This window comes from Schistocerca gregaria, chromosome X (genome assembly GCF_023897955.1).
Source record: "Schistocerca gregaria isolate iqSchGreg1 chromosome X, iqSchGreg1.2, whole genome shotgun sequence".
NCBI lineage: Eukaryota > Metazoa > Arthropoda > Insecta > Orthoptera > Acrididae > Schistocerca > Schistocerca gregaria.
In genome coordinates this window covers 130,658,974-130,680,591 of record NC_064931.1, presented here as the reverse complement: position 1 = coordinate 130,680,591, position 21,618 = coordinate 130,658,974, and the positions used below count along the sequence as shown (strand labels likewise).

The 21,618-nt window shown below is 40.2% G+C and overlaps 1 protein-coding gene across 2 annotated transcripts in view; it reads right to left on the bottom strand.

Moving 5' to 3' along the window:
- Positions 1-21,618, bottom strand: part of LOC126298011 (acyl-CoA-binding domain-containing protein 5) — a 137,796-nt gene that overhangs the window by 16,045 nt on the left and 100,133 nt on the right. For both annotated transcript variants that reach the window (XM_049989331.1, XM_049989330.1), the window contains 3 exons: positions 21,256-21,418; positions 2,356-2,513; positions 1,608-1,875 (listed from right to left, as the gene is read on the bottom strand). In XM_049989331.1, the coding sequence (XP_049845288.1) occupies positions 1,608-1,875; positions 2,356-2,513; positions 21,256-21,418 (589 nt within the window). The remainder of the gene's footprint in view (positions 1-1,607; positions 1,876-2,355; positions 2,514-21,255; positions 21,419-21,618) is intronic.

The window sequence follows — 21,618 nt, the reverse complement described above, 5'->3', positions numbered from 1 at the left end:
AAAACCTTATACAACATAAATCTGAATGACCAGATGGGGATTTGAACTCTGTTCCTTTTGGTATGGAGTTGACATTCGTAATCACTTCATCAAGAAGAGACAAACACGAAGACATTGTCAATGTCTCCGCATTGATGAAAAGAGTTATCTTTGAACAGAGAATTGGTAGAGAGGATATAACCAGAAGTTGAGAAGGTTCAAGTACTATCACGTGAAGGCCACACAAGAAGTTCAGGATGAAGACTATTAAACAGCAAAACACTGTTTTCTGAGTAGGGGAAGCACATTCCCAAAGCCTTTGTGTCATATAGTATTGTAGCACTTACGAGTCACTGACTGACGTTGTACTGGTCCCAAGTTCAATTCAAAACTGTTGCCTGAATGTGTAACTTAACATTTGAGAAATTTAGAATAGTCCAAAACTCAATGTTATATATAAATAGGAGCACATTTCACTCACTAGGAATTTATCTGTGACATGCAATAAATATTCTTTCACTAATCAACAATCCAGCTCTCAAATTTTATACAAAATCCTGGTGTGTATGTGTCATTATTTCAAATCATGTCATAACCATCCATATAACACAATCTAAAGTATTAGGAACATAAAATATGAAGAATTGTGACACGCTTTAATTGGGCCACTGCCTCACGAACCAAAACCTGAATAAACTTTTCAACTATGGTAAGCCTCACTTGTGTAATTTCTCAAAATAAGTAGAACTTCTAGCATTGCATTACAATCAATAATAACCCTGTCATGAATGATTAAAAGTGCTAGCAACACTTGTCCTAGGAGTTCACAGTAGCTAAACTGCACAGATTTAACTGCAACAGCTTCCACAAAGAATAACTTCATAGGTCATAATATTGAGAGACACTTTCTATGCTTTTGATTTTCAAACAAATTTGTCAATTTGATTGAATAATAGCTGCATGGTGGTGTTCTCCTTCCATTGGTACCTCTGAAAGTTTGCCATGTTTCTATTTCAAATATTTGTTTGTTTACAAAACAGTTGTTTGCAAGAGGAGAAAGTATGAAATTTGGCACACTGATAAGAAATGTGAAAATGGTGAAGAAAATGCTCCACAAAAATATACACCAATGATGTGTATTACAACATGAACAAATGAAGATTATGAGGAAATGTATGATAGAGTGACAAACAGACTGCAGACTAACTAGTTACCACATTGCTTTTTCTATTTTTTTAATTACTCTCACCACTGACCTAAAATAACATCTTTCACAGCACGAACTGTATTTTCATATTCCACACACTGCACCAGCTGTAAAATTTCTAAAGAATTCTTCTGGAAATATAATGCTGATATAAAACCATTTCTGGTTTTTTGGCACGTAAAATTACAACTGATTTCAGCTTCTGAAGACGGAGGTTCACGTAAAACAGTTCTCAATTATTACAAAAACAGTAAGAGACAAGTAGCACAAAAATTTGCAATGGTAAGTAATACAAGATCAGGTGGAAAATATTAGTTTCTCCCGAGTCTAAGTCCATGCTGTCAGTACATGGTAGTCTTTCTGATAAAGGAATGAAGAGTAGTAAAATATGTGAAGTATAATGCAATATCAAGGTGCTTACCTGTTTGTATGTTTACTCGTTGACTGTTACGTTCACGAGAACGTCCTCTTTCCTGGTATGATGCTCTGGCATTTTGACATGCAGCCTCTATAGATTCAGGGTTATGCCTACCCTTCAGACTACTTGGCTTCTTTTTATAACCATTTGAGACTACAGAAGGCTGATCAGTATAGAGAGGATCACTTCCATTAACAGCATCATTCATGGTTGGTGGTGGTCTAATTGTAACTTTTAGTGCGGTTTCTTTAGGGGTATTGTCTGGTTCTGCCTGCATAAGTAAAATTATTTTGAAATTTTAAAATTTTCAGAGATTAAAAGTCTTTAAAAATCTGAAGCATATACATAAAAATAGATCAGAGTTTGGGATGAAAAATTTTATGCAAAAATCCAGTAACCAATAAAACAACTGGATATGTTACTATTTAACCATGAGCAAACCTACAAGTTTATTTCTGACAGACTTTCATTAATAGAACTAATCCTGCCCCATGACTCCACAGGGACATAGGTATATTATGGTACTTATATAGACTAACTATAAATATTATTATAATTTAAGCCAGAACAAATTATAAAGTAAAGAAGGCTCATAAACACATTTTATCTTGTATCAAAATGTAAGTTTTCAATTCAGAATGAAAAAGTACAGATCATCTTATATTGGATATTGGTGCAGTCAAATGTACATTTCAAATTAACACTACACATCAAACTGTATTCTGAAGATGCGTATGGCCAATGACTGTACCTCAACTGTGTCAATGAACTCTTCATCATCATCCTCATCCATCTCATCTAGTTGTGGTGAAGGACTGTAGCTGCTTGCTGGACTTGTCTCAAGGCTTGATGTCAAAGGATGGCCATTTGTTGTAATTTGTATTCTGCTGGGTGATGCCTCTCTTGATGCTACAAAAATAAGCAAATTAATTTGATTCATTTTATTATACTTGGTCCAACATAACAAGTAACCTTACATATATTAAAAATTTTGCTTAATCATTCTCATAATAATAATTATGTGGGATCTACAGCATGCACAAATATGACAGAACTGATACTGACAAAATTGATGAGATTAATATGATAACTGAAATTCTGGACAGAGTATAAACAGTGGCATCATGGAAACAAGGAGCTGAGGAACAACTAAGATGGGAGACAATAGCAGCAGAGGGTCAGAATATGTGGACAGAGTTCACCCAATTGCAGGCACAGGAACATTTGGGGTGTGGGAGCAGGGCCGGCGCGGGTGGTTGGGGTTGGGGTTGTGGTTGTGGTTGTGTGCGGGCCGGCGCGGGTGGTTGGGGTTGGGGGCGGGCCGGCGCGGGTGGTTGGGAGGTGGGAGTAGGCCCGGCATGGCAGGCAGAGAGGGGTTGGGTGGATATTAAGAACAGGTGTTACACTAATGTCAATCATATGCATATAACTCGTGGCAAAACATTGGTTGTAGAAGTGGTTTTAAGGGATGTTTTTGGATATTTCTCATTTAACAGCACAATAAATGATTGCAACAGCCTGGCAGAAGGTATAGATCTGTTGCTCCAGTCTATGGTGAAGCTGTACAACAAGGAGTGATCTTATATGGTTGGTTAGTTGAATTTGGTTGACTATTAGCAGAATTAGAATCTGATTTTATATAAAAGAAACATTTGATAAAGTTTCAAATAACTGCTGTAGATATGACACAATTACTAAATCTTTTTATTTTTTCTTTCCTTTATCAACAATTTTTTGTTGTTGTTGTTGTTGTTTGCGAAACAACCAGAGCTCCTAGTGAAAATAGAAAGCACTGTAGCAGAAATCATTACAGATGCTAAAAGAGGACTAAAGCCAGAGACAAGTGCAGCCGAAGTTTTTATCATAGACCCATCAGTGTTCAGAGGGGATAAGACTAAATTCAGTTGGTGGTATCATGTGTGTTGCTGTAACACAGTTTCTCTTGTGGTGAAATATGAGTGGACAGTAGTTGTGAGTTGGTACGGGTAAAGGTAGATGATACAGTTGTGGAAAAGTTGGCAGAAAGTGGAAGTCTCATTCTGAATAGGTGCCTGACACAATCTGTTCTAGCTGGTGATGACTTCAATCTACCCTTGATAGACTGGCGAAATAGTGCGGTTAAGTTGGTAGTGGACATAAAACACGGTCTGAAATTGTACTAAATTCTTCCTCCGAAAATTAGTTTGAGCAACTGTTCCAGAAGCCAATTCAAACAGTAAATGGTTGTGATAATATACTAGACTTCTTGGGGGGGGGGGGGAGGGGGGGGGGAAGAAAAGAAGCATATTGAGAACATCAAGATGGATGCAGATATTAGTGACCACAGAGTCTTTGTAGCGAGACTAAATTTCTAACATTGAAGTTCACCAATAATACATGAAAATTATTTCTATTTAAAAAAACCAGATAAAATGTGCTCGACACCTTCACATGAGACAGTCCCCAATCCTCCAAAACTATTTAAGCATAGAGCAGATTGAGGCGTGTGTGGCTCGTCTTCGTGCCATCTCTTATTTAACATCCTGTTTTCACCGTACTACCACCTCATTATGTTAATTTCAATTACTGATGTCACTAAGTTCCTGCCTTGCCAGCCCGTGAGTGACAGCAGAAGCAGTAGCAGCAGTGCTTATCGATGTAGGCCTTGCCATATTATTTTTACTGGATTGCTATTACTTCCAGGTTATTGTGCGTCGTCGGGAGGAGTTGGAAAGTGCCAGCACTGTAGTTCAGACCAGCCAGTCGGACAGTTGGGATACGGCAGAAGTTCGGTCAGGTTGGAGCGGCAGGGAGGTTCGGATAGCCATGACTCGCCCGACGGTTGCCGACACACATGGCTTCAGTGGGGACAGTCTCAGTTGATCATCGATCGTGCAAGTGTTCGTGAAACTGTGTTTAGTTTGTGTGTCTTGACTGACAAGTTAATTTAAATGTTGTTGGCGTACTGGCTCTGGACTGGTTGGTTGGTTGGTTGGTGTGGAGTAGCGAGGAAGGACAGGATAGCCATCACTCGCCCGACGATTGCCGACACACACACATTTGAGTGGCAACAACTTTGCTTTGTCCATTTGGTCAGTCTCCTGATTAGACAACGTGTATTTGGGTCATCCACCACTTATGGGTTGTCTGTGATCCATTCTTGTTGTTGTTCCAGTCTCTCCTGTTAGCATCATTTGAGTTTTTGTGCAAGTGTGGAATGGAACTGATCTTGATCATTGGTCTGTTGATTGTTTGTCGGTTGGGTTGTCATCGGATTGTGAATGGCTGGCCCAACTGCCTGTCTCACCTAAGCGAGCGTTAGTGTTTGAATTCCAGGCCAACCCTCGACCATCTGAGTGCCCTTGGATGTACTGCCCCCCCTTTTTTTATTTGTTCTTGTTTTTTGTACTTGTATGGCTTCTAGCCAATGTTTTTTAAAATTAAGGTTGCTTTGCCCTTAAGGCGTAAGATTCTTTAAGCCTTCAGCCTAATTTAAAGAACTGTTTCACACAAGACCTTTGGCATTTTAAAGGTTTTAATGTTGTTGAATTTTAAGTGTTAGGCCTTCAGCTGATTTGAATTTAACTTGTTTACTCTTTAAGTGTTTGATTCTTTGGGCCTTCAGCCTAACTGAAGAACTGTTTTAAGATAAGGCTTAGCCTTTTAAATTTCTGTTTTGGTTGAGTTTTGCCTAATTAAGAACTGTTTTATGATTTTCCTCTTACATGTTTACCTCAGTAATAAAGAAAGTTATTTTTACACGTGTGGAAGGTACGCCACGTGTCCGGCCGTGTTATGAAAATTGGTGAGCCCACTCGAGTGTTGATACAAGATGGAACTGATCCACCAAGGTACATGAAACACTGTTGCAGAAGCAACAAAACTCATGCCCAATTTAAAAAAAAAAATGCAAAATCTCTGACATTGGTGATGTTTCACAGAAGCTTGAAATTTAATGTGGACTTCAATGCAAGATGCTTAAAGTTTCCGCAACAAAAATCTCAAAATATGGCACTAAATCCAAAGAGATTCTGGTTGTATAATTAGACTTGAATGAGTAAGTAACCCCTGGTCATCGTGTGAGGCTGGTTAAATCCGATAACTTGACTTTCAGGTTGCAGGTTGCATTGTGTAGGAAAAGGAGAACTTGGTAATTTCCTTTTTCCATTTTGCAATTCAAAGAGCCCAGCCACTCTTCCATAAGACCACTGCTTTTTTATTGCATTGTCACGTGGCTGATAGCATACTGTCAGCTGTGTTTTTGAAAGAGCAGGGTTTTGCCGCATTTCCTGTCACCAGTGGCTTCTCCATTTCACCTAACATGTTTCCACAGAGCAGTATAGTGAGTCTTTCCTTGGGTATTTTTCTGCCAAGAGGGGAGGAAAACGGTGCTTCTTTTCACCTCAAATTGCTAGAGATTTTGAAGGTAATGCATGATAAAAACAGTCTCATTTCATCAGCACTGAACACACATTTCGGGTCATAATTTGCAATTAGGTTGTGCAATGTTGTCTTCCTTTCTGTTGTTAAGTTTCCCGCACATCCTTAGCTTCCCCAACACTTCATTCCACACAATGTTGTGTCTAGCTTTCAAACTGTCCAGTCATCCCTTGGATACCTTAAACTCCATATTCCCAAGCTTTCAGCACCTCACAATGTGCATGAAGAAGAAATATGAATTTTTCACTTCCTACATTATCTCATTAATTTCTTCATTCCCATCTTCTTTGCCTTTCTTTTCATTTGCCTGTTCCTTTTCATCCATTCATAATGTATATTACCCTTGTTTCTTAAAGTTTCATAAATTTGTATTTTACCATATTTTAATTGCAACATCATTTGGCCACACAGTTTGTCTTTCCCACTTACCTCAATTATCTCAGTCTTTCTGATAAGTCAGAGACACATACTTTTTGTTCAGCATCATAGTGTCACTGAAAGTGCTACAAGTCAACTGAAACTGGCAGGAAACAATGAAGGTAGTACATTTCTTTGGAGTGCTTGACCTTGCCAGGTAAAGCCATTGTTTAATAGAACAACAATCACCTCTTTCTCAGAATAGCTTTGTCAGGGCTGTATGATCTTCATGTTAAAGTAACATCCTTATATAGACAAGGCCAGTGATCTTTCCTCAGTGGTAACATCAGTCACCGAAGTTAAGCGCTGTCTGGCTTGGTTACCACTTGGATGGGTGACCGTCTGGTTTGCTGAGCACTGTTAGCAAGTGGGGTGAACTCATGCCTTGTGAGGCATACTGAGCATGCTATTTGATTGAGAAGTAGCAGCTCCAGCCACAAAAGCTGACAACAGCAGAGGGAGCAGATGTGCTGACCACATGTCCCTACATATCCACATCTAGTGACACCTATAGGCTGAGGATGACATGGCGGTCAGTCAGTACCATTAGGGTCTTCCAATACCTGTTCAGTCATGGAGGAGAGAGAGAATAGACAAGAATAACTAAGGTATACCGTAATACAGTAGTACTGAGTGAACTTTTCCTGCATCATCAGGGTGTCTACATGGACAATGAAAAATAATTCTCGGAATTTTCCTGGATTTCCCAGTTGAAAATACACCTTCTCCTGGGTGAAAATACACTTTTTCCATGTTAAGTGACAGTATAATTCTTCTTGGCACTTATCAATCCTTTTATGGTTTATGGTTTTATACACCGGCATAGAATTTCGCGGCACTTCATAAGATGAAACTCAGGGGAAAAAACACGTTTTGGAAAGATCTTTGATGTGCAGCAACATATACACTGCATATTTCCATGTTACGAAGGTATAAATTCGAATTCCACCAAACACCACATGTTACTTTCCAAAGCATTAAAATCGAGATTGTGACACGTTTTTGTAAGCCAGTCACAGCTCATGTTACCAGATGTTGCCAGCTGATGACAGCATTTGACACGTGATGTAGTCAGCCAATAGCAAGACACACAAATAAGAAAAATTAATAGCTTCAATTAATGTACAATTGTTGCTACAAGAAAAGAAAAGCTATCACATATAATATTGGTCTCTAAGATTAATAAGCTGCAAGAGAAGCTAAGCTTCCACATATATTGTTGATCTTTTTTGCGCATCATACATCACATAAATGTGCCAGTAAAATTTTTTAATAACGATGTAAATGTCTGATCTTCTGGGCTCGAAATTCTTCCTATGGTCGTCCCCAAAGAGTTTAAATGAGAGTCAAACGCTCTGTGAATTAAGAAATTCGTTGTACACTCTCTCACATAGTTTATCTTACATAAAAGGAAATTTACTTTGAAAGTAACGCTTTTCAAAGCAATATTTGCAATATCTTTCCGTGACCTATTAGAAAGGTACGTTTCAGCATTTGCCAGAGAGCGCCAGATAACAGGCGTCACTGCACTTGCGCAGCTATGACGACGCAGGAAGCCCGCATGTTCGTACGTGTGAAACATTAAAATATCTTGCATTAAAACGAATCTAATGTAAAAAACTGTCACTTCACGCTCATTGGAGGCAATTTGTTGTTAAGAAGCACTGCACAGTCATCCTAAAGCCTTTGACACACTTTGCTGCTGGCAGACGCTTGTATGAGCACTGTACTTTGTTGTTGTATATGTCGCATTTTCTTTGCGACTTAAGTTTAACTTTAGTTTCTCTCATTCAGGTTTTGTTGCTGCAGTATTATTCTGCAGAAGCAGGATACAGTATTTTTTTTTTGTTAGAGTATTGGTTCTTACCAGTCAAAATCACAAAAATTTAACTGAAAACTAAAACAATGAAAAATTCCCGGAACACAAAAGGATTCCCGGGTTTTTCCCGGTTATCTCCCAGATGAAAAAATTCCCGGGTTTTTCCTGGATCTCCCGGTTGTCCTGGGTCGTAGACACCCTGATCATACAATGAATTATTAATCACATCTTAAACTTTGCATTCCATTTCTGCAGTAGGCCTGTTCCGACTTGTACAAAAAATAAGCATATAAAAGTATATTGAATGCATTAGGACTGAAATATCTGTACAGTTTGTCCAGATTTCTGAATTGTACATGTTCTTCTTTGATCAGGTTTTACTGTAACTGACTGGAAGTTATCTAGTGAAACCTAAGTGATTTTATCGGCGCTTTGCTGGTATTAATCTATATAAATGATTTAGGAGACAATCTGAGCAGCTCTCTTAAGACTGCTGGCAGATTATCCAATTGTCATACTTTATGGTTTTCATAAGTGAAGATTGTCTTATAGAAGATGTGCACACCTAGCACAGAGAGTAGAGAAGGAAAATGTCACATGTATGTATACAATTCTCTGATTTCAGATATATTTAGTTGACAAAGAATGAACATTTTTTCACCAAATGCCACCCATAGGTGTGATCCACATGTATGACAATAGCACTTAGCACATAGGTAGACCTAGTGAAAATGTTTTTGCTTGTATCAGGTCTTAATTTGAACTTTACTTTTCTCTATCTGGTTAATATCCAACTAGAGTTCAATTCTCAAGTTGTTTCTCTATCTGGTTAATATCCAACTAGAGTTCAATTCTCAAGTTGTACCGTGTATCATAGCCACATAAATCTGTGGGTCTCCCTATAAGTAGCTGCACCACAGATTGGTAGGACCTAAGAGGAAAGAGACTACAATAAGGGTATCAGCATCAAGCTTCATTATTCACACACTGACCATATTTTCTGTATTATTATTATTATTATTATTATTATTATTATTATTATTATTATTATTATTTCCTTTCTCAGATGTTATGTCTGGTTAAAAATGGAAAGTGACGCGGACCTTGATCAAGCGTGACTTCCTTTTAACTGTACGGTATATGTTACATTGCATTTAGGAACTTTCAGGTAATTCAACATGTATCAATAATTACCGATTTCTGTAGTTGTATATATATGTTTGGATGTAGCTGTATTGTGTTGATGTACTGGTGGATATTGTGTGGTATGACTCCTGTAGTTGATAGTATAATTGGTATAATGCCAACTTTATCCTGATGCCACATGTCCTCGACTTCCTCAGCCAGTTGGATGTATTTTTCCATTTTTTCTCATGTTTTCTTCTGTATATTTATTGTATTGGGTATAGATATTTCAATTAGTTGTGTTAATTTCTTCTTTTTATTGGTGAGTATGACGTCAGGTTTGTTATGTGGTGTTGTTTTACCTGTTATAATGGCTCTGTTCCAGTATAATTTGTATTCATCGTTCTCCAGTACATTTTGTGGTGCATACTTGTATGTGGGAATGTGTTGTTTTATTAGTTTACGTTGTATGGCAAGTTGTTGACGTATTATTTTTGCTACATTGTCATGTCTTCTGGGGTATTCTGTATTTGCTAGTATTGTACATCCGATTGTGATGTGATCTACTGTTTCTATTTGTTGTTTGCAAAGTCTGCATTTATCTGTTGTGGTATTGGGATTTTTAATAATACGCTTGCTGTAATATCTGGTGTTTATTGTTTGATCCTGTATTGCAATCATGAATCCTTCCGTCTCACTGTATATATTGCCTTTTCTTAGCCATGTGTTGGTTGCGTCTTGATCGATGTGTGGCTGTGTTAGATGATATGGGTGCTTGCCATGTAGTGTTTTCTTTTTCCAGTTTACTTTCTTCTTATCTGTTGATGTTATGTGATGTAAAGAGTTGTAGAAGTGGTTATGAAATTGCAATGGTGTAGCCGACATATTTATATGAGTGATTGCTTTGTGTATTTTGCTAGTTTCTGCTTGTTCTATAAATAATTTTCTTAAATTGTCTACCTGTCCATGATGTATGTTTTTTATGTCGATAAATCCCCTTCCTTCTTCCTTTCTGCTTGATGTGAATCTTTCTGTTGCTGAATGTATGTGATGTATTCTATATTTGTGGCATTGTGATTGCGTAAGTGTATTGAGTGCTTCTAGGTCTGTGTTACTCCATTTCACTACTCCAAATGAGTAGGTCAATATTGGTATAGCATAAGTATTTATAGCTTTTGTCTTGTTTCTTGCTGTCAATTCTGTTTTCAGTATTTTTGTTAGTCTTTGTCTATATTTTTCTTTTAGTTCTTCTTCGTGTGAAGTATTGCAAGGATGGTTTGCAGAGTCCACAGGACTTTAAGCATTGTTTCATCACTGTGGATGAAACATGGATACATTACTATACTCCTGAGACCAAACAACAATCTAAACAACGGGTTACCATGGGAGAATCTGCACCAAGAAAGGCGAAAACCAGTCCTTCAGCCGGAAAGGTTATGGTGACTGCCTTTTGGGATTCGAAAGGGATAGTCCTCATCGACTATCTGTAAAAAGGTAAAACTATTACAGGTGCATATTATTCATCGTTATTGGACCATTTGAAAACCAAGCTGCAAGAAAAACGCCAGCAACTGGACTGCAAAAAGGTCCTTTTCCATCACGACAACGCACCAGCACACCCCTCAGTAGTTGTGGTTGCAAAATTAATGGAAATAGGATTCCAACTGGTTTCACATCCCCCCTATTCTCCAGACTTTGCTCCCTCTGACTGCTATTTGTTCCCCAATTTGAAGAAACAGCTGGCAGGACAAAGATTTTATTCAAACGAGGTGACTGCAGCAACTAATAGCTATTTGCAGACTTTGACAATTCCTATTATTCGGAAGGAATCAACAAATTAGAACAGCGTTGGACAAAGTGTACAAGTCTAAAAGGAGAATATGTTGAAAAATAAAAAAAAAAAGGTTTACCCCAAACATGTAATTAGTTTTTATTTTTGCACGGACTTTTCAAGCGCTCCTCGTATAACTACAAAATGTTTGCAAGATCACATGTTCCTCGATCCAGGATGTACACAGGGTGTTCATTTTAACTGAAGACATTGAAATATCTCAAAAACTATGCATTGGATAAAAAAAAAGTTATAATTCCAATTTGTTTGTCTCTGAGGGGGACATCCAACGATACCACACTTGGTCTGCCACACCATCCCATGCGTGGCTGGCGGGGCACAATTTTGATATCTTTAATGGAAACCCTTTCTGGTCTTGAAAACTGACATAGGGCTGGGATAGCGGTGTGCCGACCACATGCCCCTCCATATCTGTATCATGTGATGCCTATGGGCTGAGGAAGGCACAGTGGCCGGTCGGTACCATTGGGCCTTCATGGCCTGTTCGGGAGGAGTTTAGTTTTTTTTTAAACTGGAAACCCTCATTTTTTTTTAATAGCAGATTATAATTCTAATGCAAAATCTACATAGGTTTTGTCTGAAGCATTTTCTTCATTTCATTACATATGACACTAATCAGAGGAATAGAAATGGGTACACAATCTTAATTTACGACAGCTACCTAAATGCTGGAAGTGTAGGACAGGCCAATAATTGGTAACTTATAATTGGAAACACCATTCACACTGTTGTATTCCTCCATCTAACAGGGGACTACTCAAAGCACCACTGTGGCCATGGAGCGAAGTATCACATCATGCAGTACACTACGACTGGTGCTCCATATTGTGTAAATAGGGGCTCTAAACATTACAATACTTGTGCAGCATTTATTGCCTGCACACTTGCCTATCATTTGGAGAACAGATGTCCAAGTGAATATTGTAACCATAGAAGAAAAAATTGAAATAATCCTGATTTACAGAGAATGTAGGAGAAATGGGGAGGCTGCTGTTGCTTTGTATGCCGAGCATTTTCCAGAGAAAGCTCACTCTCTTTCATTCTTTTACAAGGTTGTGAATGCCTTTGCATCTAATAACACTGTAGAGACTCACAAAAGGAAATGAGAAGCTAATGAAATAACTGAGTAGTGGCAGTGTATCGCAAACCATCGATAAGTGCCTAACAATTACAGTGCAATTCCAGTATATTGGTAGGTACTATTGTCACAGTACTATACTATCATAAGTATCACCATACCACATGTCACTGCATCAAGAACTTCATAGCACCGATTTCCATAACCGGTCAGTATTTTGTGTATGAGCACAGCAATAAATCCAAATGACCCTCATGTTCTTTACCGAGGTATTATTTTCTGATGAGTCTACATTCACAAACCATGGCAGCATTAACTGGCACAACATGCATTACTGGAGTGTAGACAATCCCCTCTGGTTACACCAAGTTGGAGGTTGGATGCTTAAAGGGACCAAGCTACTACATCATCAGTCCCTTAGTCCTCTAACAGACAGGTTTATACGACTGTAGACCAGACAACCTAACACGCAAAACACAGGGGACAAAAACCACCAAGGTCTACCAATTTCAGTGGTAAAGGACAAGAAGAAGAAAGGTAGGCAGTGGAATAAAGGAAGCAAGGTGCCCTATCTAGGAAGTAGCCAGAAGCCCCTGAAAGCAGAGTGCAATGAGGGGACATACATCGCCCAGCCCCCACCACTTACCAGAGGTACTCTACTTTGGAATTGCCTCAGAAAGACTAGCAACAAGGACAGTGCAAGAGAAGCACACAGAGACAAAAGACAAATAAGTCTAACAGACCACACAAGATGGGGGAAGAAGAGTAAAAGAGTAGGTAGGGTAAGGACAGAGCTGGACCACTGAGCCCAGGCATGTGTAGCCCGGTCTGGGCAGAAGAGGCTGATAAGGTTAAGAGCTCTCCTTTGCAGAAAGTGGTAAAAGCCCACTTCACGAATAAAATGTAAAACCAAGTCAGCCACTGGGGCATCATCTCCTAACACCAGGTGCAGCGAGTCGAAGATATTAAGAATCCACCCCAGGGCAGCTAGGTTGTGACAGTCCAGCAAAATGTGGACCACTGTCAAACGGGTGCCACAACAACAATGGGGTGGGTTTCACTATGGAGGAGAGGGCAGAGGGCTTTGGTATGAACCGAGTCTTTTGGACTGGTAGTTTGAATGATTAGGGGAGCAGCGAATGTTGGTAGCATAATTGACAAGCTGTCGTTGGCAGCAGTCGAGGAACCCCAGCCTCCACGAGTAAGCTGTTCACAAGGCTAGTTGAAAAAGATCCTATCACGAGCCAAACCCCACAGTGGTGTGTCAGATCCACTGTCCAAAACACTGAGGGTAATACAAAACCATATGCCAGATTATCATAATGAAAGCAGGAATGTATCAGGGCTTTGCAAAGCTGCAGAAGGGTGGTGCAATCTGCACCCAGCTGGTGTTACTGAGGCAGCAAAGTGTATTAAGGTGCACTCAGCACTTTTGCTTAAGCTGACGAAGATTGAGAATTCCTGTCAATGGATAATTGCAGATCAGTCCTAAGAAGTGATAAGCCTCAACCAAAATGAGCAGTTGGTCGTCGAGGGATAATTCTGGTCACGAGTGAACAGTACGACATTGACAGAAGTGCACGACATGAGTCTTGGTGGCGGAAAATCAAAAGCCATGGGTGAGGCCCCATGCCTGTGCATTTGCAGTTGACGTTCAGTGACACCAACACTACAGGAGGAATAGTGAGGCAAAATTTGTCAGCATACAAGGGGGGTAATACTGAGGACCACACAGCTGCTGCTAGACCATTGATGGCTACTAGAAGAGGCACACTCAGGACAGAGCCCTGTGGGACCCCATTCTCTTGGATATGGGGGTACTGTGGAAAGCACCAACTCGAAAGCACCCAGAAAGCACTGCATGACAAAAATTTTAGGATTAAAATTTGGAGCAGATCTCAGATGCCTCACCCACATAAGGTAGCAAGAACGTGATGACATGTGGTGTCTTAAGCCTTTTGCAGATTGAAGAATAGGGCTATAAGGTGTTGTTGATTGGCTAAAGCTGTTCAGATGGCAGACTACAGGTAAACCAGATTATCAGTAGTGGAACAGCCTTGGTGGAAATTGCCCTGGGATAGAGGCAGAAGACCTCGAGACTCGAAGAGCCAACACAGATGCTGGCTCACCATGCATTCACGCAACTTACAGAAAACATTGGTGAGACTTATTGGGCAATAACTTTCTATCCCTAGAGCAGTATTGAGCCAATGGTGGTTTCTCCCCATTGCTTGGGAACTTGCCATCTTTAACCACATCTGGAGTGAGGGCAAGGATATGATGCTGACGGTCTACTGGTGGGTGCTTGATTATTTGGATGTGGATGTCGTCTGGCCCTGGGGCTGTATCACAGTATCGGGCAAGGACACTGATGAATTCCCACTCGCTGAATGGACCATTTTATGGCTCCAGGTGGCATGTTGTAAAAGATCATTTCTTTTGCTCCAACTGCTGTTTTAGGACATGAAAGGCATGTTGATAATTCTCAGACACTGGCATTTGATCATAGTGTAGCGCAAAATGTTTGGTGACAGAGCCTGGGCCATTGTAAACAGTGCCATTCAAGGTAATATCAGACACACCTACAGGTGCCTGTTATCCATAGACACACCTGATCTTAGCGCAAACCTGCGAAGGAGAGGTACATGGTCCGATGATTGAAACATACCATTCCCAGCATTTTTTTCATTAGGTGGCAGACATGGGCTTGGAGCCTCTTAAAGGTGATGGGCTGCTCCACTGATGGGTGCCACTTATGGCATTGCAGAGCCTACGTATAATCTCAAATGGCCTCTGCAATTTCAGAGGACCACGAATATACTATTTTTCATTGGGATGGGCCCAAATAACAGACGATCGCTAAATCAGCTGCCGAAATAAGGGCTCAGTTGTATTGTGGACTGTCTTATTGATGTCTCCATGTGGCGGGGAGTGAGGGTGAACAGCAGAGGCGAAAGCATCCCAGTCAGCACGAGAGCCCATCTGGGCAGTGTCCAGGTGAGTGACACTGAAGGAGGGACAGGAAGATTGGGAAGTTGTCAGTACCACACAGGTCATCCTTGACCCCTCCAGTAGATGGGTGGCAGAAGACAAGGGATGCAAATGGAAAAGGCTCCGTGTGCTACACTGAAGTATGTGAGGATACCAGCATTCAGGAGGCAAAGGTCAAGTTGCACCAGTAAATTTTCAAGGTCCTTATTGTGGCCAGTGACCATGGTTCTGCCCCACAAAGGGATGTGGGCACTGAAATTACCCCAGATTAGAAAATGTGGGGTGCGAGACAAGGAACCAATGCAAACAGTATGTTCTGAGACACTTCAACATCGGGAGGAAGGTAAACATTGCAGATGGTATCATCTTGAAATGCCCTTACTGAACAGCCACAGCCTCCAAAGGTGTATTAAGAGGCACAAGTTCACTATATGGAGTCTCTGGTACATGTGTGCGAACTCCACCTGACATCCTGTCATTGGTAGCATGATTCTTATAATATCCCCGTTATCCATGAAGGGCCGGTGTCCATGCTGCTGGAAACAAAGTTTCCTGAAGGAAAGTCCAGAAGGCAGGGGGAAGTGCTTAAAAGATGTCGTAGCTCAGACAGGTAATGGAGAAATTGCTATAATTCCACTATAATAATGTTGTCGATGTACAGTGAGGCCATGAAGGGACCAAGAGGACAGATTATGGCTTATGGTCACCTGCTGTCACTGTTTGTGGGGTTATGACATCAATATACATAGGTTCCAGGTTTCATTGTGTGGTGCGAACCGGGGCCTCAGGGGCCACCGGAGTCTCCGCCCCGTTGGAACAGGCAGGATCTGGTGGCATGAGGCCACTGGAATGTCCTCCTTATTGGAGGAATTTTTCTTGTCTTTCCTAGCCTTAAGAGGATTTCGATGACTGCAAGGGCTTCTCTGAATCAGTTTCAGGTAAAGTGGAGGATCGCGAAGCCTTGCAACGAGCAGCCTGTGGCTCCTTCAGCCACTGTCTGGTGTCCAGTTGTAGACCAGCAAGAACCATTGAAGATAGTGACCGGAGGAAGTCCTTCCTGGTGAGAGAAGCCAGAAGAAGGCGAGTTGTCTTCAGCTGGGAGATGGGGGAGAAAGAGATGAAGCTAGTGTTTTAATGCAAAGACAAGTGCCCAAATTTCAAGCACATTAAGCAGTGCATAGAGGGGGAACATATGGTTTTGCATCACATCAGAATACCATCACCTTGACCTTTTCAGGCAATGAATCACCCTCAAATGCCAAGATGAAGGCACCGGTAGCAACCCTATTGTCCTTTGGCCCCCTACGTACACCATGGACAAAATGTACACCCTGTTACTCCAAGTTGGCATGTAGAACATCGTCAGAGTTTAAGAGCAAGTGTCTCTGGAAATTGATGCCCTGAACTAAATTCAGACTGTTATTGGGAGTGAAAATCACCGGTGTGACACTCAGCTTGTTTTAAGTGAGGACTGCCTCTGATTGGGCAGGAGATGCTGCTTTGATCAAAACTGGCCCACTTTTCATTTTAGACATGGCTGCCACTTCTCCAAACTTGTCTTCTAAGTTCTCCACAAAGAACACAGGGCTTGTGGCCAAGAAGGAATGACCATCAGTCCTTGTACAAACCAAGTATTGTGGGGATTATTGCTCAGCTAGATGCTTAGCCCTACGTTCCTTCAATGGTGAAGCCAGGGAAGGAAACATTTTAGGGTTGTATTTTTCAGCATTGAAAGAGAACTATCCTTCCATAGAGACTGCTGGAGCCATATGGACACCAGTAGGAAATAACCTCATCCACTTCATTTGCGGCTGATCTGCCATGGTGCCACCCATTCTGAATGGGAGTTCTCCCAATGGGCACTACCCACCTGACCAATAATCCACTACTCTAAGTCCAAGTGCCCCAGTCATGATGCACACATACTCCTTGCCAGGCCTGAGGAGTTTCCAGCTCAGGCACCAACAGCGCAATCCCTGCGTGGTCAGGGGGCTACCACCATGCAGGTATTTGACAACCCTCCCCTCCCACAATGTGAGGCAACTGTGCTGGGTATAAAGTGTATTACTGTATTAAAGAGAAGGCTGCACAGATGGAAATGCATGAATGTGGAGCACACACCACATTGGGTGACCTTCCCTGCACAACCTGCACTTTTGGAGAAGTTTGACCAGCCACCAATCTTCAATTTGGTGACAGGTTAAACCCAATAATGGGGACTGTGTGTGTATTTGATGAAAACTTGTACAATATGCTGCAACTAGAAACTCGCGGCCGAATCATAAACCAGGACCAAGCAGGGTTCGCACCAAGAAAAGCATCCAATGGAGAGGCACAGGGAGAAATTGAAAGTAGAAGTATAAGCATGCAGCACAGAAAGGAAGCAATGCTGCAAAGGCTGGGGACCCATGGTAGCCATGCACATGCTCAAAAGAGAGTTGCGAGTCCCTTGGGTGGACACGGCAAGTTGACAAATGTCCTTAGACGATTAACGAAAGGTGTGGCATCATGGGGGTCAAACTCGTTGGTCCGTATTTTATTGATGGTACATTGAATGGATGAAAATATTGAACATTTTTGGAACAGGAACTACTGGTACTACAGCAGGCTGTTGCCCTGGGCATTCGACAACTTATGTGGTTACAGCATGATGGCTGCCCTGTGCATTATGCAATTGAAGTGCAGGAGGAATTAGATTATTGGATTGGTAGAGCTGGCCCTATTAATTGGCCCCCTAGATAACTGGATTTCCTTCTGTCGAAGTATTTAAAATATACGGTGTACCAGCAAGTGCAAACACGCCATGAAGACATGGTCAACTGCATCAGAAACACCTGTTCTGACATTCCTGCAGATATGGTTCTTTCCTGCATATGATCATTTGAAAAGAGGATCACTAAGTGTACTACAGTTGGCAGTACTACATTTGAACACTTATTCTTATTAGGAAAGTAGAGTAACATTTGCCATGAGCCATGGCCACCATGGGACATTAAGTAGTCCCCTGTTCAATTTGCTGGAGAAATACAATGTTTCAAATGGGGTTTCCAACAAGAAGTTATGAAATACTGGCCTCTGCTATCCTCGTAGCATGGAGGTGTGGTTCCACATGCCATTTTATATTGAAGGCCCACTGAGTAGCATGTCATAAATTACAATTGTGTACCCATTTCTAGTCCTCTGATTAAAGTGCCATCTGCAGCAAATTGAAGGAAATGCTTCAAACAAAACATAGGTACATTTTGCCTTAGAAATGTAATCTGCAATAAAAAATGGGGGTTTCCACTGCCTAGATGAACTCGTGGCTCTATATACAACAAACAGCCATACCAACGAATGATGTAGCACATGAACAGGGGTCAGTGAATAGGGCAGAATGCTCAAAATTTTTGGGTGTATATATTGATGAAAACGAGAACTGTAAGAAGAATATTACTGAGCTGCACTAACAATTAAGTTCAGCTATTTCTGCTCTTCATATAACTGCTAGCCTTGGAAACTAATTAATCAACTTCCTATCATATTTTCTGTATTTACACTCAATAATGTCTTACGGAATAATTTTCGGGTGTAACTCATCACTTAGAAAGAAATTATTGATTGCACAAAAGCAAGCGGTAAGAATAATATGTTATATTCATCCATGGTCATCATGTAAGTACCTCATCGAGTGCACATTCATATTGAAAATTTTCTTGTTCATGAAAGCTTTAATTTTAAAACGTACTTCTTTCAAAAATATAAAAAAAAATATAAAAATAAAAAATTCAGTGACAGTTTTCTAGCCCTGATTTTTCTAATAACGATAATTTACAATTCCACTTAAATAACCTGTTGGTTTGTTCATATAATTTGAAAATTTAACTTTCTAGAAATTTTTAACAAACTTTGGAAATCCCCATACACATTAAATTGCTCTCCCATCAAGTAGTAAAAAATAATTTTGCTATTTTCTAATTATACAACTCTTAGTTAAACAAACTTAGTTCACTGCCTAGTGTATCTTTGTTCCTCCTAATCTTCCTGTCTCTTGTGTTAATACCTAAACCAGAAGAGATTATTATTTTACCAGTTTTAAATTTTCTTTAATGTAGAAGTATATAAACAGGCACTGTGTACACTATTGTGTGCTCAGGAGTGAAATTGTAAACAACATGTTGGGAAAGACATGCCATTCATAAACATTAACATCACAGGTGCTATAGTTTTTAGTTTATACACTAGGAGCACTGCTGTCACATCAAGTGATGAGCCTGTCCGAGACCTTGAGTAAGTATGTGAATCAGACCCACGGGTCACCAACAATTGCCCATATCCAGTTTAAAGCAATAAATTAAATGAATGTAACAATTCATATGATATTAAGTCATTATTTATTGCGAATGACCTTATTAATTACCTACAGAATGTTTTTGAAGGTGAACATCAACAAGCTTCTTGAAACAAAGTCACAGATCACTAAATCTGTATACTGATGAGGATTTTGTGATGTGCAATAGCATGTAGTCTGCAAAAACATACAACTAGAGAGGCCAAAAATGGCCTCGTCTATTCAGATAACTGTGGATCAAAATTTTCTAATACGGATTCATGCAGAAACTACTAGCAGAAGTGAATCTATATAGGCTGATTTTGAAGCTTCGACATGTGCACAATGAACAAATTTGTGGCGATAAAAGTGTAGATCCATTTTGATAATGCTCTGACATGAGCTGCTTCCCCCCCCCCCCCCCCTCCCTCTCCCAGCAGTTACTGAGGAATAAGGGGACAGGGGAGGAATTGTTCTGCCTGTGCTTGAAAACAGCTCACAAAATTTGAAAAAAACTGAAGTTCTGCACACACTGGCAGGAAGATATCATCGACTATCCTTGTAGCAATAGAATTAACTGTAGATAAAAATCAATCTATTAGCAACACACTAGGCTATGAGGTAAAGCCTACATGTTAGTATGCTATATGAAAATCCCTCATGATAATATTAAGAACAACAACAACAGAAGCAACAACATGCACAGCTCTACTGTTAATATACTAACAACTCTTATTTGATATATGTTATACGGAAGTTCTTGTAAAATACAATTACTTTTGGATTGAAGGAGACCACTCATGAAAATGCAGAAGCATTGAGTTGTCAGTCAATAAGCACCCACAGTCCAGCTGGTACCATGTAAGGGGGGCGGGAGAGGGAGAGAGCAGCTCAACTCCCAAAGCTAGCATCTGTTGTACACACCTATTGCCAAATCAAAGCTTTAGCTTTTCTTCTTTAATCTACAAGTTTGGGTAAAAACTACACTAAACAAATATGAATGTTGGATTAGGCAAACATCTATTCCCTCGCACATCCACAACAGTATATTATCAAAAAGGTCTATTTAGAAATACACAGGTAATTTTGTAAGGTACACATGCTGCGTTGTGGGGCAAACATTATGTATGGGAATGAAGAATGCAGACAGCATAGTGCTGTGTGGCAAGCTAGGGAGAGTCCTGTTCACCATCTATATGTATGGATGATATGAATACATTGGGTGTCTCTTATGCTTTGACTTCACGTCATGTAACATGGAAATTTTATAATAATTTCTGTAAGATCATATTATGATAGCATTAGGTGTTGAAACCAGTCATTTTGTAACAGCAAAAGTATCTACACTGCAATCACTGTGTATGAAGTATGTTGTTCATTTCGACACATACAACTGCAGATATCTGCAGTATTTATTAATTTTGCAACTGTTAAAATAAGTGACAACTTTGGAATTAAAAAGTGCCAGTACTACTGAAACAAAATGGACGAACTACTTTTATCGCTGCTCAAAATCTTGATACCAAGCTATCACCACTCATGTTTCCAGATTTTTGCTTAAATTATATACTTAAAATATTCTATTTGAAGAAGCACTTTAAATAAAACTGACAAATAGTGTGGCAGCTAACTAAAACATACCAAAGGGTGATCCACTAAGGGGAGAACCAGGTTGTGAACGTATTCTTTCGATTACATTTCCAACTAAAAGCTCAAGGTCTTCAACAGGCACCGAATCATAAAATGAACCCAAGCTGCCTAAGAAGTTAGCAACATTATCCGTGTATGACATTGTCTCCACTATCTGAAACACACAATTACAAGCACTTTAGAAGCAATTACAATATGAACAACCACCACCACCACCACCACCACCACCACCACCACCACCACCACCACCACCACCACCAGTGGGCTCTAAATTAGTACAAGAGCAAGGAATACTATTCGTTAATTTTTTTCCAACCACTAATTAAAATTTTAGACTTTTAATTATCTTTTGGT